A 14,401-nucleotide genomic window follows, 5' to 3' on the forward strand; every position below is an offset into this window, starting at 1 on the left:
GAAGCATTGACCCTTTTATCCATCAGGAGTTTGTAGCTAGGGTGGCAGGGGATGTGAGGTTTTACAATGCAGAAGCTCCTGTCTGAGCCTCGTTATTGCTTGCCCCAAAAAGGAGTGTCAGATATTCTGCTGTACCAGCTGGGAGCCACCAGACCCTTCAGGTGCTGTGTGCTCCACTCTTCTGGAGGGATGGGTTTGCCCTACACTTCTCTCTGTATCAGATCCTTCAGAAAAAAAAAAAAATTAAACAGTGCTTTTGGGTATTTTTATTATCTGGATACTTTATTTACTGAGCTCCCGTGGGCTCCCTGCCAGCTCTGCAAATAGAGCTCCTTGGCTCCAGGACTGTTGGTCCTGGTGCTGCAGCGAGCACTCACTCAGCGTGGACAGGGACTGCAGCTTGTTCTCCCCATCCAGTTGGCTGTGAAGTCAAAGTCTGCTCTGCTTGTGGACCTCCACAGCCTGCTGAAACCTCTTTTTTTCCCCCTTCGTGCCTCCTGCAATAAGCTTGACTTGTTCAGCAGAATCAGGAGTGTTTCCTACAGCTGCAGTGTGAATGGTGTTTGCAGTGCTACCAGCACTCACCCATCAGGTCTGGGATCCCACAGCCAGCACTGGGGTGGATGAAGTGGAAGAGGACCAGCAGGGTCCTTATGGTGGGCACTGCTGCTGGCCTCAGCCTGGGCTGGTTCCCTTGGCTTGGGCCTGGAATAACCACAGGCAGACTCACCCATGGATGGAGGAGGAGGTATCCATCCATCCATCATCCATCCATCCATCCATCCATCCATCCATCCATCCATCCATCCATCCATCCATCCATCCATCCATCATCCATCCATCCATCCATCCATCCATCCATCCATCCATCCATCCATCCATCCATCCATCCATCATGCTGACTTCTTCCATGACAGTATAAATTCTTCCCTGGAACAGATCCATTGATGCCCTGCCCTTTCCAGCTGTCCCAGCAGGAGTGGACAGTGCTCTGTCCACACCACAGCTGGCAAAACTGATTTCTGACCCTTTTCTCTAACACCATTCCTTCCCACTGAGGTTGTCACCTGAGGGGCCACAGATGCAGCTGTGCAGAATATTCACCTGCAGAAAGTCACCCCAGATACAGAGCCGGGTCTCTGGGAGCAGGAGGCTGAGGGTTTGCAGGGGAAATGGTTTGTGTCCAGTTTGCTTGCTCCTGTTGAAAAGCAGGCCTTGTTTTTCCAACTCCAGGGCTGCCATCCTCTGTGCTGAGACCATGCCTGACCTAACTGAACCCCCCTGGCAGAAGTATGTTCCGTTCCTCACCATCTACTTCATCTTCATCTTCACTTCTTCATGTTCTGCTCATCACCATCTGCTTCATCCTTCTCACATGATCAAATTTTGCTTTCCACAGGAAGCAAACACCAGTCTAAGTTTTTGGTCAAGCCAATCTGTGCCAGCCTAGCTGAGGTGATGGTTTCATCCAGGAGGTGCTAGTTGTCTTAAATGATGTAAAGGATTTGTTTGCCTCTGGCTAGCTCCTGGGAAATGACATCTTTCTGGCAATTTTCAGAACCTGAAACAGGAAACCTTCCTTCCCTGAGTTAAAACAATGTCTTCAAGGCCCTGTGTGCCTTGATATTGTAGCAGAGTGTCATGGTTTCAATGCTCAGAGCTGGATATACTGCATTTTATTTTGCCATGTAAAGTAATAATATTGCTTCATTTATAACATGAATCCCTACCTCTGCAGCCCCAAACTGCACTGCAGGTCTTGACAGCACAGGGAATTACAAATTCTGTCTAATTTTTTTCCTCAGGGAGGAAAAAATAATTTCTGTGTTTACACATTTAGCACTTGCCCAGAGATGTGGGGGAAAGGTTTAGGAAGCATCACTCATCTTCCAGCATCAACTTTCCCTTGACATAATCCAGTTTTCTTCCTCCCTCCTTCTGAGAGCTTTAGAAACCGATATCTTCACTAGTCACTGTTCAAATGTCTCACTCAGATTTAATTTACTCTAATAGGCTGGTTGTTGCATGTTTAATTAAATACCAAGTAATTATTAAAAGCATTTTTGAGCTTTCATGGCTGTATATTAGATATGGCAATATGTGTGTACAGGAGGATGCTGGCAGCACAGGCTGTGAGGCAGGAAGGAGAGGAAAGGGGAGCAGAGAGGTGGGATTCAGGCACCTGAGTGTGGAAGGCAGTGGGGGAGAGGGCTGGGTTAGTGCAGATCAGCAGAGGAAGGTGAAGATGGCCTTGGAAAGCACCAGATTTTTCTGTGGTGGGTCAACATAATCTGTTTTAAATCACCAAGCACTTCACACCAAAAAGCATCTTGAAATAAAAGCAAGTTCTTGGATTCCCTTTCCCAGCTCTGCGATGCCTGGTTATCATTCTTTAGGACTCCACACAAACAGGGCATTAATGTTTGTGTGTCCCACACTGTGGGCATGGGTGGCCTTGTGCATGCCTGGGGAGAGCTTGAGGCAGTTAACAAAAGGGGCTTAGGTAAGATTTTGCCTTAAGTAAATATGGTAAGGGAGAAAAGGGACTTGGGAAGGCTTGGAGCAGCCATTTGGAGACATCTGATGCTCTAGCAAAACATAAATGTGAGTTCCCTAGCAGTTCCCAGCCCATCTAGGATTGGAAGATTGTGTAACAGCCTCCCTTTCTGCCCCCAGAATGGCCAAATTCATGTAGTGCCTTTCCCAAAATGTATGTATGGCTTTGCTTCTCTGCCCTTAGGTGGGTGTCTGGCCAAAGTGTGCCCTTCTGTGCTGGTTTGCCACGGCACGCTGCAGGAAACAAAATGTGTCCCCATTAAGTGACTGCTCTCTGGAAAAGGCAATTTCTCAGGCTGTGGTGGGGTTTGAGAGCAATCCAGCTGGTGGTGCAGAAAAGGACAGTTGAGGGCAGGAAGGGCTCTGGGCTGGCCTGGCTGCTGGTCCTTGGGGGGCAGAGGGAGGAGAGCAGACCTCAGGAATGGTGTGCACCAGCTCCCAGATTTCACAGCTCAGGGTGGAAAGTGCCTGGTGGTGTTTCCAAAGCCTGAGGATGATGTGCTGCAGGTGGTGAGTTTGGGATTGCTGCCTGTAACTGTGAGCAAGGCTGCTGTTGTGCCTGTGCCCACAGAGCAGGTGATGCTCATCCCTGTGCCCATCAGTTCTGCCTCTTTCCCCTTGATCTCTGCTCCCAGCAGGACTGGGGCAGCTCAGCAGGTGCTGCCTCCTGCTCAGACAGGGCTCTGAGGTGCAGGCTCAGGACTCTGAAGGCCTTGTCACAGCAGGTCCCTTTGGGCCAGGACCCAGCTATGTCCTCTAGCTGACACCTGCAGGGCCAGCACCATCCCAGGTGCTGCAGGGACAGGGCCAGGCAGGAGAGAAATAGGGCAACAAAGCCACACTTTCTGTGCACACCCTGGGATGTTGAGGATATTGCAGACACCTGTCCCAGTTTCTGGTCATGCATTCAGCAATTAAACACATGCAAATTACTACAAAAGTAGATCAGATTAGTGAGGGGAACATATCTATGCAAAGTACTTCTCAGGTCTTGAAGAAAATGAGTTCAAGAGCACACAGACCTGCAGCACAGAAGGGCATAGAGTATATCCTAGAAGCCAGCCCCTCCTTGCACTGCTGGAAGAGTGCTCTCCCTGATTCCCAAGTCAGTGCTGACATCTGGCTATTCAAAAAGAAGGAAGGTGGGAAAGGAGTTGTGTCTTTCCCACCTGCTGGGCTGAAGTGTAGGGAGAAGGGCAATATCTGAAATATTTGTCACTTTATGTACAACAACTGTCATGCAGAACTTCAGACTTGTAAGCTGGGCACTGGCACTTGCACCAGAACAGAAATTAAAAGCAGCATTTTGGCAGGATGCTCCCCCCATGAAAAGTACAGTAAGTACAAGATAGCTGCTGCCTCCTGCCTCAAGCAAAGGTGAGAGTCTGAGCAGCCTCTGTGCTGTCTCAGGCTGGAGAGGCTGCTGGCAGGTATTTACTGATGGCAGGTTAACTGCTGCTCATTGAGGTCTGGGGTGCCTTCATTTATCTGCTTGGAGATGGACAAACCCCTCTGTGATGAGCTTGCAGAAGAAGGGCTGTGCTCAGTGTTTCCTGTGCATTCCTGTAGATTCCTGTAAATCCCTGTACATTCCTGTACATTCCTATATATTCCTGTACATTCCTGTACATTCCTGTAAATTCCTGTACATTCCTGTACATTCCTGTACATTCCTGTACATTCCTATATATTCCTGTACATTCCTGTACATTCCAGTACATTCCTGTATATTCCTGTACATTCCTGTACCTTCCTGTATACTCCTATATATTCCTTTACATTCCTATATACTCCTGTACATTCCTGTACATTCATTCCTATATACTCATGTACATTCCTGTACATTCCTCTACATTCCTGTACATTCCTATACATTCCTGTACATTCCTCTACGTTTTACACCGTTCCAATTCCTTGCAGCTGACTGCAGGCAGATCCTGTCTTCTCCCCTTCAAAACAATTCCCCTTCTTTCTCCTATCCCCTCCTTCAAATGAAACATACTTGAGGACTACTTTGTCCTTTAATTTCTTTCCCAAGAATGACGGGAACAGGAGCTGGTGTTTAATCATCAAAGAAGTTGAAGCCAGCAAACTGTTCATTAGTCTCTGGCAGTGGCAGCTTGGTTTTTACTAAGTCAGATGTTCCATTTTTCTCCCTCTTTCTGGAGCATCTTGGCTTTCCTAATGTTCTTTTGTGATCTTGGACAAGGAGACCATATGTCATTTGCTTATATAGGGAAGGACTTTTATTTGGTTGCTTCTCCAAAAGGAGGTTCTTTATCAAAGTCGGGGTGGGGGGAAAAGTCAAGTGGTACAGCCAGAGCTAGAGGTGAGTTGCAAAACCTTCTATCCCTCATGTCCAGAGCTCTGCAGCAGCAGAAGAGCAGTGCACTTTCTCCCCCTGCAGAAAGTTATTGTTCCCAGTACCTTACAAGTGCTTGGTGAAAGAGCCTCCAGTAGCAGCCTGGAACAGTCACCTTCACTTCCAAAGCCCCACTGAAAGGTATCCAACTCGTTTGTCATCCACAAAAATGGACCAGGCACAAGGCAATATCTGTGTTGCCAGAATTGCTGTATTCTGAGCAAATATTTGACCTCTCCACACACATTATTCTTTCAATTTCTGGTCCTGGTGCCTGGGTCTAGTGGAGCCCCTAATGAGCCTGCACACTTCTGCCCCTGGACTAGCTCAGTGCTGAGGGTTCTCTAGGTCACAGCACGAAGGAAAATGGTCTGACCCAGCCTGCCCACGAGGTGTGTCCCTCAGGAGCTGTGCTGGGGATCTGGGGAGCAGCTGCTGGGAGTTCTGTTCAAACATGGAAGCAGTTGGAAGATGGAGCCTTGCAGCAGCAGGCTCAGCATCCTTGAGCTATCCTTTCCATAACAACTTGAATTTATTTTCCATATTAATGCTTAGACCTTCCAAAATACTCTTAGGCTCCTGACTTCATGCTTTTGTAACATCTAATTGCACAGGCTCTGTGGAAAGTTATTTCCATTACCTTGCCTTCAGTCTATTCTTGTGCAACAACCCATTGCTGAACATCAGACTCTGCCTGAGCTCTGCTCTCTGCTTAACCCCTGCAACAGTTCTCCCTGCCTTGCTGTCTCCTGCCTCTATCAGAGCCTCTCAGCTAGTTCTGAGAGTGTTTGTGGTTATTCGTGCTCTGATGAGTAACGAATAACCTGAATTGTCTAAAAGGAGGTGGGACACTGTGAGCCTGAGAGCACAAGGTTGTGGTTGTTTACCAGCTCAATACGTGCACTACAGGGAGTTGGAAAAGAGAAAACCTGACTTGTACCTGTTTAAAGTGATGTGCAAACAGTGAAGGACTCACAGCCACAAGACTGCAGAGGCCAAAGGTTGAATATTTTGAGAAATAAGATAAGCTCTCATAAGAGAAACTGAGTGTCTTCAATTAAGCAGGTACCAGCTCTGACTGAGGAGATCCTTAAGTCCAAATAGCTGCAGAATTAAGTATCACAACAAAGACCCTTTTAAACTTCTATTCCCCCCTGCCATTCTCTTTGCTGTCACTGAAGACAGGCTATGAACTTTTGGGCTGACACATACACCTGTGTCTCCAAAACCAACACAAACACATTGGTAAGAACTGCACCTGTGTTCAGAGCATGTTTGTGTCCTGCAAACTGACACAGGACTGCAGGAGAAGAGTGGCTCCTCGATTTTGTATCCCTCCTGTCACTGCAGTGACAGAAAGGGACACGATGCCCTGTGGTGCCTTCACTGCTCCTGCCCACCCCTTGCTGTTCCTTGATCCATGGACAAGGAGGCTCAGGCTCCCAGTCTGAGCTGACTCTCTGAATTGCTGTGTCCCTTGGTGGTTTGGGCACATCCCTGCACACATTTAACAGCCATGGCTGGCCCACCAGCAGCTGTTCTGTGTCCTCACTGAGTTATGGTGGCTTCAGATGATATCTGCTACCTCCATCTTCAGCCTCCTGCTGCCTCCCAGGGTGTGAGTGCTCCAGCAGCACCCAGCCCGTGCTCCCCATGGCAGGAGTGGCTCCTCTCCTGCATTAGTCCCCTCCCCTGGTTCTCAAGTCCTCTCACTGCCTTGTTGCCCCCAAAGTGTGCCTTTCTCTGCACAAGCATGTTTGTTCCTGTGCTCAGATCTGACATCTTAGCCTGGGACACTTCTCCAGGAGGCAGCTTTGGTGTCAGTGGGTTCATTGCTGCTCCCGGGCTGCACAGAGCCAGCGCCACAGAGAGGGGTCCAGGGCCAGGGCCAGGTTTGCTTCCCAAGGAGCATTTCACTCCCAAAAGGGGCTCTGTGAGATGGAGGAGGAGAAGCAGCTTATAGGATAGATGTTAATAAAGGTGTTTGGAAAATGAGCCAGTGGAAATTCATTCTTGAATTCACACCAGTAGTGCCAGCTTATTTCCCTTCTTGCTGTGACTCAGCTGCTGTTCCCTCAGACTTCTCTGCCCTGTCCTCTGAGAGTCTGGGGAATCCCTGTGCATGCTTGGCTGAGTTTGTTGCCTCTGGGGTTCTGCAGGAAACACCTCCATTCATGCCCCTGCCGTGTCAACACTCCAGCCTCTCACAGTGTACACCATCTTTGGTTTGGGGGCTCAGCTGAGCTTCAGGACAGGCTGTAATTATCAATATCCTCTCATCTGGAGATGGATTTTAGCATTCCTGTCCTCAGCAGCTGGTAGGACAGCCCATCATCCCAACACGCGGGGCCCCCAGGTAATCTCCTCTTCCTTCTGCAGTGTTTTTTGTGAGCTCTGCTCACAGGGGAGCACCTCAGCACCACGAGTGTCTGCCAGCTCTCACCTCTGCCTTGTGTGCCTCCCAGAGCAGGAAGGGGAGAGGAAAAAGCCTTTGGAAAGGCCTTGGAACCCTTGGGAGTGGGGGCGTCAGGGGCTGGCGCCGGCAGCTGGCACAGAGCTGCTCAGCAGAGCCAGGCATGTGCAGGGATCCCTCAGGGACAGCCACTCCCCAGCTTTCCAGCAGCTCAGGTGCCATCTGAGCTGCAGGAGGGGAGCTGTGGTGCCCAGAGCCATCCCACACACAGCTGGGACGGGAGGGCAGCTCAGGGGCTGCTGCTGCTGCTGCTGCTGCAGGGAGTTGAAGCTTTTTACAGGAAGGGTGATGAAGTTCTGGAATGGCTGCCCAGGTTAAACACATCCCTGGGTGTGTTTAACAAAGCCTGGATGTGGCACTGGGTGCCAGGGTTTGGTTGAGGTGTTGGGGTTGGGTAGGACTCAATGATCTCGAAGATCTCTTCCAACCCGGTGATTCTGTGATTCTGTGATTCTGTGAAAGTCCTGGGAGTGCTGCTGGAGCTGGGAGCTGCTGGGTATCAGACCCTGGGGACAAACTGAGGGATCTGGCCACTGCTGGGCTGGCAGAGAGGGAGGAGAGGCTTCTTCTGAAGCACACAAGCCCTTTTAACAAAGAGGAACCTGCTTTTTAGGTCAGTGAGCCTCAGCAGGGCTGAAACAGCTTCCCCCTGGCCAGAGCTGGTGATTCTGGCGTTTCAGCTCCCACAGTGGGGTGCTGGGCAGGGCAGGGCAGGGCAGCCTGACATGGCCAGCTCAGCTCTGGTAGCAAAGCCCAGCTGGGCAGAGTTTGCAGGTGTCTTTGCAAAGCTTGCTTTTCCTTGGGATGGGAAAAGGGAGAACAAGGGGAGGCATGCAACTTCTGGTCATATGTGGGAACTCTGCACATCACTTCGGATGTGAGGAGTCTCCCAAAACCACGTCGAGAGCCGAAACCCTGTCAGGGGGCTCGGAGATCTTGGCATGATGCCTGGAACACTTGGTGGCTGGATTTTGATCCTGCCAGTTTGGTATGAGGGCTGGAAGGTCACACAGGTTTAAAGGGTGTTTTTATAAGGTGTACACAGGGTGAAAATATAAGTTTTAAAAATTTTGGTATAAGGGTAATGGGGACAAGATGGAGGGAACAGGGCGTGTCTCGTCCTTCTTCTTTCTTCTTCTTGGTCTCCATCTTCTGCTGTGATGTTGGCACTTGGGGATTGGTTTAGAGTAGAGGTGCACTGTCCAACATGGGTGATAGCTATTGGAAAGTAAAAGTAAATATGATATACGTGATTTGTAGTATAAAAGACGGCGCAGCCTTGGGAGCGGGCGGAGAGCGTTGTGGCTGCCTTGCTGGTCAGACCTCTGTCTGCCAGGGAGAAAATTTTGTAGATAAGACTTAATAAACAACCTGAAGACCGAACACCAGAGAGTCCAGTCTCATTCTTCAGAGCCTGGGGTCGCTCCCTGGACCACCCAACTCACCTCGGGGGCAGAGAACAAGGAGCCGACCCCGAGAGTCATATCCACCCTTCAAAACTCCCTTTGTCCTGTCCCAGCCTTTGTTTTTTAAACAATGAATTCCAGGGTCATGGTGAACCCTTTCCAAAGTGCAGTTCCTGGTGCAGGGAGTTTCTGGTGAGGAGTGGTATCTCGCTGCTTCCAGCCTCATCTCTCCTCCCCCAGCAGGCACCAGATGAAGCAGGAGCTTGCACAGGGTGGCCTGGCACATGTGTGCCCCTTCCAGTGTGGGTCCTGCCTTCTATCCCAGTGCAGATCACCTTGGCAGGGCCAGCTGGGAGCTCCCCACAAAGCTCTGCCACCCTTGCCCCAGCTGTGATGGCCATGGCCAGACTCTGGCCCTGCCTGAGCATTTTATGGTCCTCCACAAAGACCAGTGGGATCCATCATTTGGAAGCATTTTTGCTGCTGCTGGAGCTGCTTTGGTGCAGAGTGGAGAGGGTCTGGACTGCCAGTTTAGAGGCAAGGGAGAAGTCAGATTTCCTGCACCTCTCTCATTTAGAGACAAGGGGAAAGTCAGATTTTCCTTCACCTCTCATTTAGAGACAAGGGAAAAGTCAGATTTTCCTGCACTTCTCTCATTTAGAGACAAGAGAAAAGTCAGATTTTCCTGCACCTCTCTTGTTTAGAGACAAGGGGAAAGTCAGATTTTCCTGCACCTATCTCATTTAGAGACAAGAGAAAAGTCAGATTTTCCTGCACCTCTCATTTAGAGACAAGGGAGAAGTTGTCACCCTGGTTTTTTAAGATTTTCTAAGCCTTCTGATGTTGACATTCTTGTAGTGAACTTATCACACACTTTCTGTAAATAACTCATTGTTTTGCATTCCTTTATGGAGGAGGAGAGAGTTGATGGGCTGCTGGTTTGTCCAGTGTCATTGGAGAGGTGGCACTGTCACCCTCCAATCCACTGTCACTTTTGGAAAACTACAAATATTAGAGTCAGAAATTACACTTCCCTTTTTTCCTTTGCCTTGAGAACGGTGGTGTGCTTGTGTTCTTTTGTGTCCTGTTAGTGACAAGAAGTCAGATTTTCCTGCACCTCTTGTTTGCTCCTCCAGCAGCACCAGTGGAGAGCTCTGCTTGCTGGGTGTGTGTGCAGAGGGAAAACCCCTCACTTACCCCTGCACAGGCAGCAGGGACATCCTCTGTGCTGTCCCACCAAGGTGCCTCAGTGGTGAGGTGGAAGGAAGAGCTGGAGGGGTGTGAGAGCTCCAGGTGTGTTTAACTCAAAGTTCTTCGCTGAACCTGGTAAATTGGCCAACTGCTGCCAGCTGGTGACTCTGGGAAACCCAGCTGGTGTCATATCTGTGGCATCAGCAGGCTGGTGAGTGTCATGGATCAGTGGGAGGTTTGGGAAAGCCTCATATTAGCCCAGTGACAGATAAAACCCCACAACAAAGGCCTCATCATCCAAGGCTTGGAGGGAAATCAGGCTCATTACTTGATTCCTGAACCTATGAACCCCGGCATGCCTTGGCTCCATCTGGCCATTCTGCTGCTGCAGAGCAGTGTCACCCTTGTGTGCCTCTGCAAGGAAGGCTGTGATTAAAGTCCCAGCAGCTCTGGAGCCTGGCCAGGGTGTGATGTTAGGGTGGCACATGGGTGCTCCATGACTGCCTGGCCAGGAAATGGGGCATGAAGGGGAAGCTCACTGCTTCCTCTCCTGCATTCTGCCCCTCTCACCTGCTGGAGGGGCCCTGCCAGTGCTGCCTCCAGCCCCAGCTGTGCCTGCCCTGTCCCTCTTCCCCATGGCTTGGTTCTGTCCATGCCATGTCAGTGCCCTTCATCCCTCTTAGAAGGGCTGACCACTGTGGGGTGGGCACCTGCCCTGCTCTTCCTTCTGCCCAGAAATCCTGCCTGCTGTTCAGCAATGTGATGAGAGCAGCAGAGCAAGAAGTGGAGCACAGGAATCAGCAGAGAGAGAGGCTGAGGGAAACCTGAGGCCCTGCATGAGCCATGATTATCAAGTTCTCACCTCCACAGTGCTTCCCAGAGAAATCTGTTGTGCCAAGGAACCCAGAAAGGCTGGAGAGCGGAGCTGAGCCCTGGGCTGGGCTGGCTGCTCTTCCCCAGGAAGAACATCCTCTAGCTGATGGCTGGGGTGTAGGCTTTTCTGTCAGCACCCCTCTGAGCCTGTTCCATCAGCCCTGGGAAAACAGAGGATGTGTTTTAGAAGGTGCATTGTTCACTTTGTAAGCAGCTTGCCCTTTTTGTCTTCTGGAGATCAGTGCCACCTCTTGCCTGCTGCTGCTTGAAGGCTGGCAGGAGCCTGCAGTGACAGCAGGGTGGCCTGGTTAGGGGTGAGGTGTGGCAGGGCTCTGTCAAGGATTAGGGAAATGCAGGTCAGTGAAGGAGCTTGCCAAGATGTGTGGGTGGAGTTCTCAAAGGGGGAATGGAAAGGATGCCTCCATAGCCAAGTGTCCCACAGGCAGGGGATGAGTCTGTTACCAACAGGAGCCAGAGGATTCAGGAATTTGGATGCTCTGCTCCTCTGTGCTCTCACTGCACTGCAGCCCTAAGCACCCTGGGAGGGATTCTGGGGACAATATCTTCCTTTACAGGGTCCTGACCAAAATGAGAATATTTGTGCCTCAGAGAGATGGACTGTGAGGCTTCTGAGGCAGGAGTTTAGAGTCCTTTAAGAAGCAGAGCAAAACAGCTCCTTGGCCAGCAAGCTGTCGCTGCATCTTTGCTCTTTTCAAACAGCCCAGCAAGTGACAGATATAGCTCTGTATTGGGTGTGCTCCACAGATTTACACCCTGACCTTTCGGATGTGCATGTGGGTCTGGATTTCTGAATCATAGTTAGGTACCCAAAAGCTGGCATTATCCGTGATGTGGGATTATTTGAGCTTGTTTTCAGAGGTGTTAATCAAACCTGGCTTGGAATGAAGGCTGTGGGAGAAGACAGGCAGGCAGATGCCTCAGTGCTCAGCCCAGATGTTGGTGCATGAGCAAGCTCCTCACCAGCTCCTCGCTGGGATTTGCAGAGCAGAAAGGCTCATCCTGCAAATTCATGTGGTCAAGGGGATTCCTGTGGCACTGCAGGGACTGCTTGAGAAGAGACCATGTGTCTGTGGTCCCACCTGTTCTAGATCATTTGCAAAAATTTGGGTCTATTTGAGTTAAGTCTCATAAACTCTTGGAGATTATTTCATACCCAAGATAGCTCAGCTGCCTCAGAAGGCTTAAAATCAACAGGATGGCTTCTGTGGTAGTGTTAAAAACAAAAAGGTTTTAATAAAAGACAAAATAACAAAACTCTTTACAGAGAAAAAACGAGCCAGGTGCAAAAGGTCTTTGCCCCTAGTAAAACACCTCACAAAAGCCATTAGTTTCTTTGTTATCTTCTTTAAGTAAATTGCTTAGGCAAGATTTTTTAGCTTCTGTCCAGTTAGCTATCCTCAAGTTTGAGGTGAAGTCTCCTAAGTCCTATGAGATGTCTTTTCATCTAATTGAGGAGAGAAATTTCTAGACTTATTTCCTTTTTAAGGGGACAAAAGACAGTCTTATCACTCTGTCAACAAGAAGCACACTCCTATAGCTTTTTATTTAAGGACTTGGGGAAAAAATCTCTACCTTCTGTGAGGTCACTGTCAGCAGGACTTGTGCCCACTTCCTAATCAAGCCATAGATTTTAATGCCATCTGGTTTACCCCACAAATCTTGTCTCCCAGCCTATTTAAGACCTGTTGTGAGAATGTTTCCTGAGAATGTTTCCTGTTGTTGGTGTGTACAAGACTCCTTCCTGTACTGCTTGTTTACCTGAGAAGAAGAAGCTGTTCTATTATGTGGCACCACGCTGTGCCTCTGAACAGGCTGATCCAAGGCCTCTCGATGTGCCCAGCAATGGGTTTGGTTTCTGCAGAGCAACAGCCACCAGCAGCTCACCCTCCCTTCTGTAAAATTCTTGTGTTAGCAACAGTTTTGAGTGTCAGCTTTTCTCCGTTGGATGGGAGGGGAGCAGGAGGTTTGCATGGCATTGTGCTAGCTGGGGATGGTTGGGAATCACAGAATTATTTAGGCTGGAAAAGATCTCTAAGATTGAGTTCCACCTGTGGCTGACTGACCCCAGCCTTGTCAGCCAGACCATGGCCCTGAGTGCCACATCCAGTTGTTCCTTGGACACCTCCAGGGATGGACACTCCACCACCTCCCTAGGCACTCCATTCTGATGTTTAACAACCCTTTCCATGAATAAATTCCTCCTGCTGTCCAAATTTATGGGGAATTTTTCAGGGAACTGCCCCTTTACCAGTGGCTCATGCTCCACTGATGACAGATTTCCTTCCCATATATCTCTTCCTGAGAACCACCACAAACTCCAAACTCAGCTCCCACAGTGAGGCAAGTGCTCAGAGCTTGTCACAGCTGGCCTGGCCCAACCTTCAAACCTTGGCCTCGAGGTGAGGCTCTCCCTGTGCCCTTTGGAACAGCCTCAGCTTCTGCTGAAACCAAAACTGGCTTTTACCAACTAATGAGCAGTGCCTGGACACGGGTGGATTTCATTTATGTGACCTTTGTGTGAGGGAAGTGGGGAACAACCCTGGAAGTCTTTGCTGGGTAGCCACTGTTGGCTAAAATTTATTCCCCATAAATTTGAGCACCCTTTGGTGCTCCCATGGCCTGAACTGCTGCTGGTAGTGCAGACAAGCTCTCAGCAGGCTGGGACAGCAGGAGGGGGATGCAGTTTTGCTTGATTGGAAACATAAATGGCAAGGACAGGGGAAGCAGGAGACAAAACATAATGTTGTTTTGTCCCTTGTAAAACATGGGCTTGCTCCCATTTTCACAGAACAAATCGCAGCACATGCCCCTCCAAAACAAAGAGAAAAAGAAAGAGAAAAAAACAAAACCAAAACAAAACAAAAAAACAACAACCAAAAAAAAAAACCCCAAAAAAATAAAAAAAACAAAACTAAAAAAAGAAACCTAAAACAAAACAAAAAACAAACAAAAAAAAAACCATCAAAACCCCCCCCAAAAACCCCCAAACCAAACCAAACCAAAAACAAACAAAAAAAACCAAAAACCCCTTAAAAAAACCTTTTGGTGGTGTGGACCCACACATTTGTGTGCTGAGGAACTGGGGGAGGTGTTGGCAGTGGTTGGTGAGGGGCTGGAGCTGCAGTGGCCCCAGGCTGACGTGTGCCCGTTTCTCTGCCAGGATTACACCATCACCATGTACTTCCAGCAGAGCTGGCGGGACAAACGCCTGGCCTACAACGACCTTCCTCTCAACCTGACCCTGGACAACAGGGTGGCCGACCAGCTGTGGCTGCCTGACACCTACTTCCTGAACGACAAGAAGTCCTTTCTGCACGGGGTGACGGTGAAGAACCGCATGATCCGGCTCCACCCCGATGGCACCGTCCTCTACGGCCTCAGGTGAGTCCCAGGGTTTGCTGGAATGGTTCCTGTCCCTTGGGGAGGATGAAAGTTCGACAAGAAAGTCTCGCAGATATTATACTTGGCAGGAAGGTTTTTGAATGTTGAATCTGAAGAAGAAATAGAGATGGAAGCAAG

General features: G+C 49.5%; 1 protein-coding gene across 2 annotated transcripts in view; it reads left to right on the top strand.

Moving 5' to 3' along the window:
• The window catches only part of LOC115914764 (gamma-aminobutyric acid receptor subunit beta-4), a 79,042-nt gene that overhangs the window by 39,383 nt on the left and 25,258 nt on the right, over positions 1 to 14,401 (top strand). For both annotated transcript variants that reach the window (XM_030967505.1, XM_030967504.1), the window contains exon 4: positions 14,043 to 14,263. In XM_030967505.1, coding sequence (XP_030823365.1) covers positions 14,043 to 14,263 — 221 coding nt within the window. The remainder of the gene's footprint in view (positions 1 to 14,042; positions 14,264 to 14,401) is intronic.

This window comes from Camarhynchus parvulus, chromosome 4A, assembly GCF_901933205.1.
Source record: "Camarhynchus parvulus chromosome 4A, STF_HiC, whole genome shotgun sequence".
Classification (NCBI taxonomy): Eukaryota; Metazoa; Chordata; class Aves; order Passeriformes; family Thraupidae; genus Camarhynchus; species Camarhynchus parvulus.